At 43.2% G+C, this 17,887-nt stretch overlaps 1 protein-coding gene across 1 annotated transcript; it reads right to left on the reverse strand.

Moving 5' to 3' along the window:
- Positions 1 to 4,827: 4,827 nt before the first annotated feature.
- LYPD3 (LY6/PLAUR domain containing 3) lies at positions 4,828 to 17,887 on the reverse strand. The gene is made up of 5 exons (XM_081962261.1): positions 17,679 to 17,887; positions 11,193 to 11,324; positions 9,541 to 9,711; positions 8,189 to 8,329; positions 4,828 to 5,639 (listed from the first exon to the last, which is right to left on the reverse strand). Exons 1-5 carry the CDS (start codon positions 17,848 to 17,850, stop codon positions 5,113 to 5,115), a joined length of 1,143 nt encoding a protein of 380 aa, XP_081818387.1. The 5' UTR covers positions 17,851 to 17,887; the 3' UTR covers positions 4,828 to 5,112.

Genomic DNA, 17,887 nt, shown 5'->3' on the forward strand with positions numbered 1-17,887 from the left:
CTAGGCCTGTATTTCTCAACCATGGCAACTTGAAGATGTATGGACTTCAACTCCCAGAACTCCCCTATCCGCCTTGCTGGCTGGGGAATTCGGGGAGTCGAAGTCCATTCATCTTCAAGCTGCCAAGCTGTGGTGAAATACTGATCTAGACAAATCTCAGAAAGAGCCTCTCCCTAGGTTGTTTAGGATGTTTGTGTTAATGAAAGTAGAAACTTGTCTATGTGTCTGGACATGATCAGTTAAGGAAGTATGCTCTTAAGTAATTTCGGTACTCAAGAGTTTTCCCTTAGCAAAACGAAGGGAAGCTTCTACTGAGGAATTACTAGATCATTTATTATCTACTCATCTGGGGAAATGTAACATTTAAAGTTTAGCTTTCTTCCCTTGACACAGAGAACTAAGCCGCCCACACTGTTAACTGGATCTAATTGATGCCCAATATATCTTACTATTTATTTTTATATTACAGGCAGCCAACCCAGTTCTGTTTGTTGGGTGCAGGTCAAGTGGATGGAAAAAACGAAGAATTTTAACTCTTTCTTTCAAGGAAATAACTATGATACGTTCTTTAACTAAGCAAGGAGGATAGAAGAAAGACACACAACTGAAGAACCGCATGTGATGGTCATGCACAATGTGAGAATGACTAACTGTAACCTCCCACACACAGAACTATATATAGACAAACAACAGGCTCAACAAGGTTGCGTAGTCTTTCTTTTGTGCAAAAGGGTAGCCTGTGTCCTCTATCCCTCGCCTCAGTTCTTCTTTCCTTCCTCTTCTCCAATTCCCTTTTCTCCACTGTAGGTCTTGGTCAACCTCAAAGAAAGCTTAGTTTTATGTAAGAAAATCTGTATTTATTGAAAGATATTTCCTTCTAAAAAGACTCTGTTATTTTCCCCTCAGTTTAATCATTTCACTGAGTTGGGCTCCAAATGGGAGCAAGGCCAGGCCTTCAAAAGTAGTTAATAGTTGAGGTGGCCATGAAGAAATTTGGAACCAGATTTTTATTTATATTTGCTAATCTTGGCTTGCTAAGCAAAAGCAAGTTTAAGAAATCTGTTTTTGCCACCTAATAACTACTCTGTATGTAGCAAAATCTCAGTGTCCAAAAGTCCCTTGAAGAGTTATGGACCTTGAGCAGAAGGCCCTACCACCATCTAGCTGTGGAGGAACTAGGTGAGCTTACATCTGGAGTAACTTGGAGACCAGTCCTAGACTTAGTGATGCTGCAATTAGCAAAGCCAGAAATTTCTTCATTAGGCTACCAAGTCTTTGTCTTCTAGCTCAGTTTTCCTCAACCTTGAGGTGTGGACTTCAATTCCCAGAATTCCCCAGCAAGCCAGGCTAGCTGGGGAATTCTGAGAACTGAAGTCCACACCTCTTCAAATGGCTGAGGTTGAGGAACATTGTCCTAGCTCATCAAAGATTGATAGTTTTAGAAGGTAGCAGCACACTCCCTTGGATCTCCACTAGGGTTCCTTCTAGAAGAGGGGTCACCAAACGTTCAGACCTCAGGGACCAAATTCATAATTTTTAATCCCGCAGACCAATAATATGATCTGCCTAATGACCGGCTGGGTGGGCGTGGCTAGGTGGTCATATGACTGGGTGGATGTGGGTGTGGTCAACTCGATGTCACTCACATTGAGGGGCACCTCGCCAACCTCTACTTGCCCCTCCCCTGCCTGCCAATCCTCGCCTCCCCACCTGGGCTCCTTAGGGCCCCAACAGGAAGCAGTGGTTGGAGCTAAGCAGCCACCACAAGAAAGAGTTGGCAAAACAGTTCAAATTGGATCTGACCAAGAAGGAGGCTCAGCAGAAGCACCTCAATGAGGACTATGAGCATAGGTCTTCCTATGAAGGAAGGAAGACCTGCGGGAGTGCAAGGCCAGGTACCAGCGCCTAGAGGCTCAGCGGGCTGAGATGGTCAGCCAGTTCCAGCCCATAATGCAGTCCCACTGGAAGGAGGCCCTCTGGCTCTTCACCACCAGTGGCACTTCCCTCCAGCCTTCTCCCAAAGCCCCACACCAGGAGGCTGAAGCAGACCCCAACCCAGAATTTCTCTCCCCGTCTGGCCCACACAAAAGGACCTGAAGGGGGAGATTCTCTGCAGCAACACAAGCATTCATTGCATGTATCCATCCCAGGGGCCGTAGTTTGAGGACCCCTGATTTAGTGCCATATAAAAAATGCAAATAATTTTTCTGCGGACCACCAAAATTTTCTCGCGGACGACCACCAGTTGGTGACCGCTGTTCTAGAACACTGATGGACCCTGATCTCTTCTTTCAAAACTCACATATTTCAATCTCAGGTTTCCCCTCCTTCCTTCCTTGTTTTCTTGTTCTCCGTATTTTGTCTCATAGCGTGATTATGGCAAGAGCGATGAGCAATAAGAAGCAACACGCACACACACACCCCTGCAAATCTCCCAAGCCAGGCATTTTGTCTAGCCAAGTTTCAATCTCTTTTTTTGTTAATATCTTCCCGAGTCCAGTTTTCCTTGAAATTTATTATTTTGGCAAGAGTCACAATTAAAGCTATTTACAAACAGGAACAAAATAAACTGACTGAATAATAACAGCACCAGATGTGTTTAAACTTTGGGGATTTGATTTGTTCCTACTTCAGAACAACAAGAGTGGGTGGGTGGGATTCCTGCTGAGATTCAATAGCTGGATTCATACAATGCACCCTTCACCCAGTGGTGGGATTCAAATAATTTAACAACCGGTTCTCTGCCCTAATGACCAACTGGGTAGGCGGGGCTCAGTGGTCATGTGACTGGGTGGGCGTGGCCATCTCAACATCACTCACGTCAATGGGCGCTTCGCCTTAGCTGTTACAATGTAATGAGGGTTTAACTGGAGAGGCAGTTTCTGTAAGCAGGGCAATAAAGATGAGGCTAGAAACAACACCAGAACGTTTCCTTCCTTCCTGCCTTCCTTACAGGATTAGCCCTGGAAAGTGGGAAAAAACGAAAGGAGATTTCTTCCAACAACCGATTCTCTGAACTGCTTAGAAAGTTAACAACCGGTTATCCCGAATTGGTGCGAACTGGCTGAATCCTACCACTGCCTTCACCCAAGTGAACTAAATACAATTTCTATGTTCACATAACATGCTAGAGCCAAAGGAATAAATTGTATTGTGCCCTAATATGATGACCTGGTTCATTATAACATGCTAAGATAATGTCTGGAAATATACAATATGCTGACTCACAAACAACCCTCATTTTAGTTTAGTGTAGAGCAGGGGTGTCAAACTCAAGGCCCGCGGGCCAGATCTGGCCCACGAGGTGCTTAGATCTGGCCGGCAGGGCCACCCTGGTAACAGTGAAGGACTGGCCTGCAGTGCCTCTGCCAGTGAAAACAGGCTCCCGAGCTCCAATTGCGCTGTCAGAGGGTTGCATCCGGAAACGGAGCTCGGGAAGCCAGTTTTCTCTGGCAGAGCACTCGGGCTGTCACAGGCGCCCCTGACATGAGTGACAACAGGCAGGCCACGCCCACTCTGACCCCCACCCCACCCCGAGGTCAAACACAACCCTGATGTGACCCTTGATGAAATTGAGTTTGGCACCCCTATTCTAAAGTGTTGTATGAACTTAGCCAAAACTTCAGTCTTTGTCTTATCCCCTGATTTGGTATTCTATTGCTTTGCTCTCAATTTATGGAGCAGATGTTTTCTGGTTGGTTGCAGGATCAATTCAGTAAAAGAAGGCAAAAAGCCGAAATCGCTCTCCCTTGTAAATGTTAAAAATAAACATTTCTCATGTGTGCAAATTATGGAAAGCGCTTAAAGTACAAAATTGCCGTCTTAAAGGTTTTATTTCCTATTTTACACAATCTGTCTTGTGAGGTTTACAGGTTGATTCATTTTATTCATTCATTAAAGTCAGGGTAGATTCCCCTTGAAAACGTAAAGAGAGACAGATGTTGATTTCAGATTTCCATAGCTCTGCTCCTGCATTTCAGGATTAAAATCCAAATTTCAAAGCGGCAACAGTCCACCTAACTCTACACTCTTCCTTGTGTTAGTTCTCCACCCCCCCCCCCAAAAAAAACCTGTCCACCACCTCCTGAATCTCAGACACTTTTTGACATTCAGGATTTCTAGAACACTTTGAAGTCATTAGGGCCCACGCAAAAAGCTGATTTGTTTGAGTTGGTTGGTTTCACGTCATTAAGTTGCAGCTTAACTTCAGCTGCATGCACCTTCCATCTGACCTCTGTCAAGTCAAAATTTATGTGAACCATCAAAACTCTGGGAGTCTGATTGGCACAAAATTATATTGGAAGAGGAGGGCAGAAAAAGACCTCCATGCAAAAGGAATGTGATTTCGTTTTGGAAGAGTAAAACCGAGCATTGAATCTTGATTTCTAGTGGCTACCATGAAAATAAGGTCCAGGAAGTTCTGGATCTAACATATACAATTGAGACCAGATTTTTTTTACTGCTAAGTAAGGTGCTTGTTAAGTGCCTTACACCCAATTTTATGCTCCTTTTTTTGTCATGGTTGCTAAGTGAATCACTGCAGTTGTTAAGTGAGCCATATAGTCATTAAATGAATCTGGCTTCTCTCCTTGACTTTGTTGGTCATGTGGGATGGTCATAACTGGTGATCCCATCACCCTGGAAATGCTGCAACTATTGTAAGTATTTCCATGTTGCCATGCGCCCGAATTTTGACCACATGACTTTTTGGATGCTGTGATGGTCATAAGTGCAAGGGACGGTTGAAGATCACTTGTTTTGGTGCCCCTGGAACTTGAACTGTCACTAAATGAATGGCTGTAAATCAAGGACTACCTGTTACAGAGAAGCGCGCCAAAGGAAAATTTATTTCCGATACTCAAAATGTCATAAATCGGACATTACGTCCAAAATGCCAGGTTGTCGAGAAGAGGCCTAGTACAGGCGGACAAAACAGAATAACAGAATAGCAACAGAGTTGGAAGGGGCCTTGGAGGTCTTCTAGTCCAGCTTCCTGCTCGGAGCGGGAGAGATCGTACCCAATGAGGCAAAGCTGGACACGATAAGCTTCGATCGAGCGAAGAAGAAAAAGAGGGAAGAAGGTTGAATGTCAGTTCACTCCTTGATTCACCTTCACAGACACAAGCCAAGGAGGACAAATGTCACCAGGAGTGACCCCTGCAAGCCTGCGACACCTCCCTTTGGCCCACCAACTTGTCTTTCTTCAACCTTCACCGAAGGGACCACCTTCCTATTTTGAACGACGACGTTCTTTTCATCCTCTTCATGACTGTGGTCGTGGCCGTGGTCATGGTCGTGGCCGTGGCCGTGACTGTGGTCCTTCTGAGGGCCGGCAACCGATGGGCTCACACCAAGAGAACGGGTGATCTTGCTGGAAGTGGAAGCCACCGCTGTGGCTGCGTTGACCCGGAAGAACGTCGAAGGGGTCGTGGCGGTTTCATTCTCGGTCTCTTGAGCAGGCAGGAAAGCCGGCCTTGGAATGGAGGTGGAGAAATGTGTTTTGTTGGACAGATTAGTGTTGCAGAGATTCCCCGAACAACAGGAGCCTGAGAGGGTGATGGCAGTGCTCCCTTTCCTGACCTTGGTGCAGTCGCCATCTTGAACGCATCCTTTGATGGGTTTGGTCAGTGAAAAATTCCCTGGAAAAGATGGGAAGGAGCAACTTTAAGACAGAGGTCTTCCTTCAAGGTTAACAGTTTTGGTCCAAAGCAGGGGTCACCAACCCTTTGGACCTCAGGGACCACTAAAGTCATAATTTTAAATTCCGTGGACCACTAATATGATTTTTTTTTTGGAAAAATGAATAGTACCCTTTTCCCCTGAAAATAAGACCTCCCCAGATAATAACCCCAAACGGGCCCTCCCCAAAAATAAGCCCTCCCCCAAAATATTGCAACACAGCAGCAGCCATGAGGTGACCATGCTCACCGCCTCCTGCAATTCAAAAATAATAAGACCTCCCCGAAAATAAGGCCAAGTGGTCAAAAGAAAATAAGATCCTGTCTTATTTGGGGGGGAAACACGGTATTTAGTGCAATATAAAAAATGCAAATCCTGACTCCGTTGTTACATCCTTAAACCCCCACAGCTTCAATCTCCAACTGTCCATCGTGGACTTCACCTCATTCCTAAGAGGTCCGTAAAGGGGGCGTGCATAAGCACACCAGCGTGCCTAAGGTCCCTGTCCTACTATCCCCATCTATTTGTATTCATTTATTTTGTTTCGAAGGAGTATATGAATCAATATGAATCAATACTGCTTATATTATTGCATACTGTCAGAAATTAGTTGTTTTCTAGCGTAGCAAATTGTAACCCTAATACTGGACTGCAAATGTTATCTCACTGCTGCGTCTCGCTTCTATTCTTGGCTTCAAAGCTAGGGACCTTCTTGAAAACATAGCAGAAATAGTGACACGGGAATATCAGGCCCCAATCGATAAAGGAACCAAACTAAGGAGTTTTCCTGGCTCATAAATCCTTAAAGCATTCTGCCGAAAAAAAACAACTTGGCACAGGGGGGCTGCCATCCCTACACAAGGCTATAGGAATACTCCTTAGATAAGGTAGACAGAGACAGGAGCTTGAACAAAAGGATGCTTTAAAGATCATGTTGGTAACGAATCTTTTCTCTGATTGGATAAACTTTGTTTCTATCTGCCTAAAATGTATATAATACTCTGAGCCACTCTTGCAGGGGGCGGCTATTCCTTACATGCATTTGTTTGTATGTTTTGGATAAAGTTTTGTAACCCAGCTTTTGCTATGGCCATAAATAAAAGCTGATATTTTTGCAAGCCTCGTCTCAAGTCTCCCTCTCTTTGGCATTTCAGTGGCTCGGGGAAACTTCTGGAACCTTACCGCTTATATTGATGTTTATATTTATACCTGCTATCTTGCACATGTTTGACCAACTAATAAATAGAAATAATGTTTCTGCGGACCACCAAAATTTTCTCACTGGCCACCAGTGATCCACAGACCACTGGTTGGTGACCACTGGTCCAAAGAATTATTTCTCTCTCCCCCCCCCCCAATTCCAAACCAAGTTCTCTTTGTGTTCAGCGCAAAGGGCTTTTTGAGTCAAGGTTAACAAAACAATTCATTGTATTTAATCTCTGTTAAAAAGTCAAGAACAGGAATAGCTTGTGAAATAATACACTCTCTTCCCAACAGCACTGCAGCAATTTTGTAACTTTAAAAGGAAAAAGAAAGTTTAAGGGAAGGATGTCTATCTGGCAGAGAAATATAAATGCTATGTTTTAAAAAAAACAAAAAAGTAGAAGGTTTTTTTTAAAAAAAGAAAACCAACATAAAATTTGCCATTCTTCAAGCATGACTGAACACCCTCTTTTAACCTCTGCTTCCTCTCCGTTTTTACTACATATTGGAGAACGTGATTTCCTACACAATTAGAAAATATTTTTTTATTCCAGCTGGGCTATGGTGGCCTTCACTCAGAGGATATTGATCCCTTACTCATCCTCTTAGCTCCATTAATCCCTCCCTCCACCCATTCCTAGGACAGGAAGAAATCCGACATATTTAGGGGCCTCCTGTTCAGACTTCCCAAGAGCATGAATAAAACTCCTGGTCCCGACAAAAACCCCTTTTATTAATTGTCTGTGAATTCTGCTCATTCGCAGCCAGCAAAGTCTTTCAAGGGAGGATTTACAGTCACAGACCTTCTCTGGCTTGGAGAGCTGCCAGGCCGCTATCTGCAAAACGTGGCAAGGAGTCTCGGAGAGTCACGAACCAATTAAGTGAACTAATTGCCTCCTGCAAACTCCACTCCCCTTTCGCTCCTCTTTTATTTCCTCTGGGTGGGGCCATTCATCGTCCACCTTCACTCCCAAGTCAGCTCCTGTTCTTCAGTTGTTCCCTTCATCTGGCAACTCTGCGCATGCACACACTGGGAACAGGCTCCAGCTGTTTGTCTGCCTCACTGATGTCTGACTCTGAAGGCAGCTGATAACTGGCATACGGCTCTGTCCCACTCTCTGCCTCTGATACAGAGCCCTCCTCAGAGCCTTCCCCAGACTCCAGGACTGGCCCATGTTCCTCCCCAACCTCCTCCGAATCTGATACCAGCTCTGCTGGCTACTGGCGGGCTACAACATCTATGGGCTGCTGGAATCCCAAGAAAGCCAAATTGGTCACCGTTTTTAATGACCTTCAGAGGTCTCACCTGCTTTCATAGTGACATTGCCATGGAAACAACCTTGGAAATTATCATAACACTTGACAATGGCAGACTCGTTCATTGTGCAGTTGTCTCCATCACAGCTGTAGCATTCCACTCCATTGGGAATCCGTGCACTCACATTATCTGGAGACAGAGCCATTAAAAAAAAAAAGGAAAAAAAATAGCATTATTGAGGATGAAAAAGATATGACCTTTAACAACAACAATAATAACAACATTATTTTATACTAAAACTGTAAGTGTGCATATATACTGAATGCTTTTATTTGTTCTCATCTCTGATCTAATACTGTAATAAGTTGTTGTTGTTGTTGTTGTTGTTGTTGATGATGTAAATTGGTTGAATTCTAGAAGAAGCGCTGAATCTGGGTTGGGCCAGGCGTATTTATATTTTTTCTTAAAGCAGACTAGCACCAAGATTAGCCAAAAGAGGCTTTTGAAACCAAGTTTAAACAGGCTGCCTCTGTTAGTTATTGATTCAGCTGCATCTCACCTTTCCTTTCCCAGAAAGAGAGCTATTGGGATTTATATAAAAGGGAAGAATAAAGAAAACAAACCCATTAAAAGCGTATTTGCAAATTATGCAAAAAAAAAAAAAAAAGCCTGAGAACACAAAGGAAAGTCTGAAAGGAACATCTTAACCTTTTCGTTCTAGGTAAATTGGCTTTTGTGGCTATTGTACATTTTACACAAAGCTTTGCAACCATGGTTTACGGGGCTCAGGATGACAAAAGGCAAATATTCCCTGAAGTTGAGCTCATCTCTATAGAGACACATCAATGTAATTTTCTGGGGCTATTCTAGATCACCGTTTCTCAATGTTGGCAACTTTAAGATGTGTGGACTTCAACTCCCAGAATTCTCCAGCCAGCCTGGGGAATTCTGGGAGTTGAAGTCTGCACATCTTAAAGTTGCCAAGTTGAGAAACACTGATCTTTACCGTGCTACTCTTTTCTTTCCTGTATTTTTTCCTCACAGTACTCTCCATTATTGCTATAATTGTTGTGTTGTTGTTGTTGTTATATTTTTATTCTACCCTTTTATATATAACTTAAGGCATTGAACATACCTTAAGACTCCTAACTTCTATTTTCTCATAAAGTTGAGCTGAGATAGGCTGGCCCAAAGTCACCCAGCTGGCTTTCAGGCCTAAGGGAGACCTAGAATTTATTATATTTACAATTTATTTAATCTACAAGCTAGGGGATAATTTGTGTTTGGAAAGTCCCAGTTTATTAAGGATGCTGGGAAAACACTCCAATATTCCCCAGGGACCTAGCAATGGATGGATAAGTCTAACAAGAAGCCTCATTCTCCTGTGGGCTGGGGTTTACCCATGGGTTGCAGCTGCAGGGCTTTGATGTCCAGTTTAATGTTGCAGTGGCTGGTGTTGCACTGGTGCAGCTGCGAGAAAGCGAAGATGCCATGCACCTCCACCGCCTTGTCATTGGTTCCTGGTATGCCCACTCCGCAGCCCTTTTCGCCAACGGAGAACTTCCCGTGACCTGAAAGAACAAAGAGGTTACAGAGGAAGTAACCTGGAACTTAATTAAATTTAAATCTGCTGTCCCTGCGGTATGATCTAAGCACAGTACACAAAATCGTCTGCTACAACGTCAACGGCTTATTCAGCTTCAACCTCAATAACACACGGGCAAACAATCGATACAAACTCAAGGTAAACCACTCCAAGCTCGATTGCAGAAAATACGACTTCAGCAACAGAGTGTTCAACGCCTGGAATGCTCTACCTGACTCCGTTGTTACGTCCTCAAACCCCCACAGCTTCAACCTCAAATGGTCTACCAGGGACCTCACCCCATTCCTAAGAGGTCCGTAAGGGGGTGTGTGTAAGCGCACCAGCATGCTTACCATCCCTGTTCTACTGTCCCCATTTATCTGTATTCATTTCTTTCGTTCATGTCCATGTTTATATTAACACCTGCTATCTTGTACATGTTTCACAAACTAATAAATACAAATAAGATGTCTTAGAACAGGGCTCGCCAAAGATGGTGACCTTGTGGACGTTAACACCTTGTAGACTTCAACTCCCAGAATTCCCCTGTCAGCCACAAAAAGCATTCACTGTCTGATGGAGAGGGGAGGGGAAATCTGGGTACCAGTAGTTACAAGTTGACCATGGAATGTATGTGAATGTTGCTTCTTCTCTCCATGCGTTGGAACCTTCTCTCCAGAATTTGTAGCCTCCTGCCCTTCTATCCCAACCCAAGTTAATTTGTCAGACTTTAATTCATTAGGAGGAAATGCCATCTGAAGAGCCATGAACGTACTTGGCGTTGGGAAATTTAGCACGGAAGGGAGCTTGCAAAGAGTCTCCAATATCCATCACCAGCTTATTGGCAATCAGGGATGCTGAAAGATATCTTCAAAATGAAAGCAAAAATGCAGGTGGTCTTCAACTTACAACAGTATGTTTAGTAACCGTTCAAGGTTACCACAGTACTGAGAAAAGTGACTCATGGCCATTTTTCACATTTATGGCCATTGCAGCATCCCCATGGTCACCTGACCAAAACTTGGATGCTTGGCAATTGACTCATATTTATGACGGTTTCAGAGGTCATGCAGCCTTCTAACCAGCAAGGTCAATGGGGAAGCCAGATTCCCTTCACCACCGTGTTACTAACTTAACAGTTGCAGCGATTCACTTAACAACTGTGGCAAGAAAGGTTGTAAAATGGGGAAAACCCACTGAACAACTGTCTTGCTTCGCCACAGAAATTTGGGGTTCCATTGTGGTGGTAAATCGAGGACTACCAGTATTTATTTTTACTAAATTTATATGTCACCCGTTCTCACCATTGGGTGATTCTTCTGACTCAACTCTGGCAAGGGGAGAAAAGCTTCGAAGAAACAAAAAACATCAAAGTTTTGCACCTGCAGAGCTAAAGAAAGGATCCAAAACTCAACCCTGTGGTGACACATCCCTCTTTGGGCTAGAAAAAGATTTGGGGCTACTCACTCCATTCCACAGCAGCCACGGTTTCCACGCAGACGTGGGTATTGCTGGGGCAGGTCAGCTTTTTCATCTTATGCTCACTACAACCACCATCACCCAAGTCTACACAGCTGTGACACTCCAAAGCCAAGGCACCTGTAGAGGGAAGACGTCCAAAATGAGAAAAAAACCCAATGAAAAGAGTGAAATTATATCGATGTAGATCAGGGGTGTCCAACCTTGGCAACTTTAAGACCTCTGGACTTCCAGAATTCCACACAGTTTACACAAAGCATTGCAACCATGGTTTGAGGGGCTCAGGATGACAATAGACAAATATTTCCTGAAGTTAAGCTCATCTCTATAGGGACACATCATTGTATTTTTTTCTGGAGCTATTCCACATCACTGTTTCTCAATTTTGGCAACTTTTAAGATGTGTGGACTTCAACTCCCAGGATTCTCCAGCCTGCCTGGGGAATTCTGGGAGTTGAAGTCTGCACATCTTAAAGTTGCCAAGGTTGAGAAACACTGAACCTTTACAGTGCTACTCTTTTCTTTCCTGTATTTTTCTCTCACTGTACTCCCCATTATTGCTATAATGAAGCTAAGATGAACTGTGGGGCTGAAGGACCACAGCCAAATTTCCTTTTGTTCTGACTACCATGCCCCTTCTCAGCTCATCACCACTTTCCTAAAAGAGGGATATTTGCTTCCAGAAGTTGTAGGTGTTCCAACATGGAGGTTTTTAAGAAGAGATTGGACAACCATTTGTCTGAAATGGTATAGGGTTTCCTGCTTGAGTAGGGGGGTTGGATTAGAAGACCTTCAAGGTCCCTTCCAATTTTGTTATTCTGTTTTCACTTGGACTCTTGAATAGCTCCAAGATTGAAATGATAAGCAAGGAAAAAGCCATCAGTGAACCGATGGCGAGGTCACCTTCAAATTAAGCAGAGGTATGCTTTTGGTGAGCCATGGATCCGGTCGTAGGCTAATCATACTGCAAAGGTGGAATTACTCCTAAAGAAAACCCAGGGCTCCATTTCTTTCGCTGTCTAATTTGTACAACGAATTTGCAAGTTGCCAGGCCCCCATGTTAGCATCTAACATACATTTTGGAGGTCAGTAATTTGAGAGTAGATGTTTGACCCACAATGGGCTCTCCCTGTGTTTCCTTTTTCTCCTCCTGGGCAACTCCCCAATCCAACCTGGAAAATAGTCATCTATTTCTCCCCTCCGCTTGATGGCTCATCTTGTTTTGAATGCTTTTGGCTCTTCCTCCCTGGCATTCTCCACCTGCTCCTACTTCTTCCCGTTAATCTGCAGATCTCTCCTTTTTCATTATCGCCTCTTCCGCCCTGTTTTTCTCCTGCATAACCTTCTCAGCTCTTTCATTCTAAACTCCTGTTCATCCATGGCGGGTGATTTCACTAATCCTGAGCACCCCGCCCAAGGCGAGTCTCATACGGATGCTTCCACCTACAGGAGCATCTCAGGAACACAGCACTGTGTGTGTCCAACCCCATTCCCAGTTCGCTTGTTGTTGCTGTGCTGGAAGAAATATCCATCTGTTTCAGTTCCAAGCCGGGAGAAAGGCACCGGAGACAAGATGGAGGATGGAGGTTGATTGAAAAGAAGATGCATTTATTGATGAAGCAGAACCACTAAGCATGTGTGATTCTGGGCAGCTGACCACATAGAGTTGAGAGCGAGGGGATTTTATAACTTCTCTTGGGCTTTGCACTTGAGCTTCCTGTTCCTGTGCAAGGACATGTAGTCTATTGGCTGTGGTCAGACTCCCATGGGGCCATGTACAAATCCTAGGAGTTTGTCTGAGCTAAGTTTGGTTGAAGTTTGAACTGCTGGGGGAGGTGCAAATGAGATAATGCAATGAAGGGGCTTTCCAAGAGCATGTTCCACCATTTCTCATCCAGGGAAATATAATATTCTGTCTTTTTTAATATTTCTCAAAATATTTCATTCTTCTATGAGGGGCTAAGGGCTAACTTTCTACAGCTGGTTACAATAGCAGAGTTGGAAGGGACCTTGGAGGTCTTCTAGTCTAACCTGCTGCCTAGACAGGAAACCCTATACCATTTCAGATAGATGGCTATCCAACATCTTCTTAAAGACTTCCATTGTTGGGGCATTCACAACTTCTGGAGGCAAGCTGTTCCACTGATTAATTGTTCTAACTGTCAGGAAGTTTCTCCTCAGTTCTAAGCTGCTTCTCTCCTTGATTAGCTTCTCCAGAATCTTTTTAAACAACATGAGTAGCTTTCATTAATAGAATAATGCATTGATTCCTGTCATCCAAATTAAAGCTAATTTACCAGGACACGTCCACGAACCCCCTTTTTCCCCACTCCCTCATTCTTTGAAAGATGTATTGAATGACAATCCACAGATCTTAATGTCCTAATGTTGCTCTCCTACCTCAAAACTGGAAGCTCAAAAATGCTCCTCACTCCACCCCTTCACACAAAGGGGAAAATGTTGTATATTTGGACAAATGCACAGGTATAGAAGAGGTTGACCCTTGGCTCCGTAGGAGCAACTGTGAGAGGGCTCTTGGAGTCCTAGTGGACAATCACTTGAATATGAGCCAGCCGTGTGCTGCAGCTGTCAAAAAAGCCAACACAGTCATAGCCTGCATTAACAGAGGGATAGAATCAAGATCGTATGAAGTGTTAAGACCACTTTATAATGCTTTGGTAAGGCCACACTTGGAATAGGGCATCCAGGTTTGGTTGCCACAATGTCAGAAAAGTTGTTGAGGCTCTAGAACAGTGTTTCTCAAACTTGGCGACTTTAAGTCCTGTGGACTTCAACTCCCAGAATTCCCCAGCCAGCTATGCTGGCTGGGGGATTCTGGGAGTTGAAGTCCACAGGACTTAAAGTCACCAAGTTTGAGAAACACTGCTCTAGAAAGAATGCAGAGAAGAGCAACAAAGATGATTAGGGGACTGGAGGCCAAAATATATGAAGCACGGTTGCAGAAATTGGGTATGTCTAGTTTAATGAAAAGAAGGACTAAGGGAGACATGATAGCAATGTTCTAAGGGGCTTCTCCAAATAAGAGGTGGTCAACCTCCAAACACCTGAAGGCAGGACAAGAAGCAATGGATGGAACAGTGAGAACAATCAACCAGTGCAACGGCTTTCAAGTTGTGGGAGCTCCATCACTGGAGATTTTCAAGATGAGACTGGATAACCATTTGTTTGGAATTATAGAGGGTCTCCTATTTGAGCAGGGGATTGGATTAGAAGGCCTCCAAGGTCCCTTTCAACTCTGTTATTCTGTTATTCTGCTTGCCCTCTTCTTCCATGTCTTTACTCATGCTATATTTGTCTGGCCAAACACAAATAAACAAATAAGCAAATAAGAGGAGGAAATCCTATCATTTGGAAGAAGCGATTCACCATACTGCCTCTCTCCTTGAAAGACCTGTTAGGATCTCTGGAGGCTGAGGAGCAGGGTGCAGCCGGAGCTCTTTCAAATGAGGAAACAGGTCACCCACGCAAGCTTCCAACAGCTGCAGCAGTCCAAAGGAAGACCAGGTTTTCTGTGGTTTTCAATAAGCCACAAACATCGGCGGAAATAATTGGGTCTTCTAGCCATCCAACCAAAACAGTGCCATGTGATCACCCAGGTGGAAAGCTCATTCTGGAACAGTGCAAAGACCTTCCTTATGGAAGTCTGGATGTGGATGCATCTCACCAGAAGTGCTTCTGGACAGGAAAGCCGAATTAGATAACTCTAAGACGGCTTATTGAAATGATTTTCCCAGGTGAGCTTTAAGTTAGGCGATTGCATAACTTTCTTCAGTCTGGAATTTCTGTTGCTGCCATAATGAGAATTCCTTGTTGACAAAGCTACCCTATAAAGTCCGTGTTGTGTAACCCTAAAAAACTGTCTATCCCTGGAAAACTAAGTCTTGAGGAGGAGGCCTTAGATTTGAAAGGAATCATTGATTTTGGTAGGGTCAAACATCCTATGGAAGAGAGATCCTCTCTGAGGCAGGTATGAGTTTGACTGCACAATCGCACACCATATTTGGAATCCCCTTCTATTCAGCACTCATATTTTCTTGTTTCGAAGTTATCTTAATTTTATTTCTAAACCGCTCTTTCTAGTTTTTCAGAAACAATGGCTAAATGTCCTAAAACAAGATTTTTTCCCCATCCCTTTTTCCCATTTTGTAAAATATTGCATAGGCATGCACGCACAAGAGGTTGAAGATGCTGAACAGCTACAGGTTTGGCCACGTTGGCTGTGGCGGTCACCAGGCTTCTAAAGAGGCCTACTGGAAAAGAGACAAAAATCTAAACCATGGTTTGTTTTGTTCTTTGAATTATGATTATCTTTCCTTTTGGCCTTTGGGGTTGATTGTGGAACAAAAGATGGGCTTGATTGTAAAAAAAAAACAAAAAACACCTCATAATTTTTCCTCAGAGGTTAAGGCATTGTCTGTTGATCTGAGACTGCCAGCCTTGGCGTGCGTTAGAAGCCACAATGACATACTGTAGGTCAATTCCACAAATTATGTCAACTCCAAAATTCTTGTCATTTGTACAATGACCTCATGACATTTGTGATGTCATCCCTCCCTTGCCTGTGAGGAAATGGTTGGTTCTATCAACTCTTTGTGAGGTGAGGAGAATGGAGGCCAAGGTCATGTTTCCCCAGATCTTCAGTGAGGTTCTGTGGTAAAATCCTCTTCAGCCTCATAGGCTCAATGGGTGACCATTTCCTGACGTGTCTACCTACATAAACGATCATTTGCTCAACGAGATTCATGGTTGCCATAGTCTCTCAGTCTTCCAATTGCCGATTTCCAAATTTGTATTGGGAAGAGACCAAAACCAGGTTGCCATATTGTGTCCTCAGTCAAACAGAGCAGGGGTTTCCCATGTTATACAGCTTTAAGATGTGTGGACTTCAATTCCCAGTATCCCCCAGGCAGACTGGCTGGGTGGGGAATTCTGGGAGTTGAAGTCCATACATCTTAAAGCTGTTGAGGTTGAGAAATTCTGAAATAGAGTTGTTATTCTGAAATTCTGAAATACAGCTGTTGTTTTTCATCCTCCCTTTAAACAATTTAGACAAGTACACAATGAAACTGCCATAGCCTATTGCCCAAAGAATGCTGAGAAGTACATGAAGTAAATAAACAAAGCCATGCCATACGCCATATTGTCCTCGCAATTTATCAGCCTGGCTTTTTCGGCTACGTATTTCAGTTCACAAGTAGACAAATGGCCTCTATTATTTCATGATAGAAAAAAAAAGACAAATAGAAAAAAAAAGAAAGGAAACTTCCTTTTGAAGGAAAGTTGTGATTAAGAGGGCCTGAATCAATTATTTGGGAAAAACGAATATCTAACCCTTTGGAAAAACTAAAAGAATGTCTTGTATCCTTCAATCGTTAGGAATGTAGATGAGATAGATAGATAGATAGATAGATAGATAGATAGATAGATAGATAGATAGATAGATAGATAGATAGACAGATGATAGATGATAGATAGATAGATAGATAGATAGATAGATAGATAGATAGATAGATAGAATGATAGATAGATAGACACAGACAAACAAATATAGAGATAGAGACTGAGATAGATAGAAACATAGACATAGATAAATAATAGATAGATGGTAAAGAGACGAAAGATTCAGCACAGACAGACAGACAGATGACAGGTATGTGATAGATAGATAGATAGATAGATAGATAGATAGATAGATAGATAGATAGATAGATAGATAGATAGATAGACAGACAGACAGACAGACAGACAGACAGACAGACAGACGTTTGCCACAAGAACTATTTTAGAGAAACGACATACAGTAATCTAAGATAATTTATTTATTTATTCAACTTATATGGCTACCCATTCAAACAAATAACTCTGGGTGGTGGCAAACAATCAGGACATTAATTAAAACCAATTAAAAAACCAGTACAATCAAGTAAATATATACTGCAGCAGACACAGCTGTATGGCCTAAAAAATATTGCTTTGATCTTTAGAGCAACCGTTTTGGCATTTCCATGCATTTATACCAAGCCAAGTTCTTTATTTGAACCTGGCATGGTTAACGCCCTGGAAAAACTTTCATTTAAGGATTTGTTTAGCTTCTGTGCCAGAATTTAGATTTATTATTAATAGGCGTAGCAAAGAGCCAAAATGGGTATGGATGGGCTTCTCATTTTATAGCCCTGATGCTTTCCTTATGCCAGAATTTCAAGCCTTTAGGTAGTTTAGTTTAGTTTAGTTTAGTTTATTAGACTTCTAGACCGCCCCCTCTCCCCGAAGGGACTTTGGTAGATACCCAAAGTACCATCCCTGAGAGCTGAACCAAAATAACTCAGAGGTTCACACTTCAACTTCTCATCCAAGCCTTTTCCAGATGCCACCCTTTGTCTTCCAAGCATTGCTGGTCCCAACATGGCTAATTCTGAAGCTGTGACAGTTGCCATACTATCTTCCATCTCCTACCTTGCATGAAAAACATCAAGGCCACCAGAAGGACAGATGGACTCATCTGGAGCTGGAGGTAGGTGCCCATCATTAGGTTGTCTAAGTCCCAACGTTGACTTTGTCTTTCCCTTTGCCGGTCTTGAGAACGTTCTGCTTCTCTCAAGTCCTTAAAAAGACCAAGGTTAAACATTAAATATAAGTCGATGACTCGGGCAGGGCGTTCTTTC

Source organism: Natrix helvetica (genome assembly GCF_964273705.1).
Source record: "Natrix helvetica genome assembly, chromosome: 9".
Taxonomy (NCBI): Eukaryota; Metazoa; Chordata; class Lepidosauria; order Squamata; family Natricidae; genus Natrix; species Natrix helvetica.

Excerpts from the sequence above, each read along its gene's own strand:
- LYPD3 (XM_081962261.1), bottom strand. The coding sequence starts at position 17,850 with ATGTTTAACCTTGGTCTTTTTAAGGACTTGAGAGAAGCAGAACGTTCT. Across the intron at positions 11,325-17,678 it reads CTTGATGTTTTTCATGCAAG|GTGCCTTGGCTTTGGAGTGT; the intron begins GTAGGAGATGGA and ends TTCCCTCTACAG. Across the intron at positions 8,330-9,540 it reads CCTGCAGCTGCAACCCATGG|ATAATGTGAGTGCACGGATT; the intron begins GTAAACCCCAGC and ends CTCTGTCTCCAG.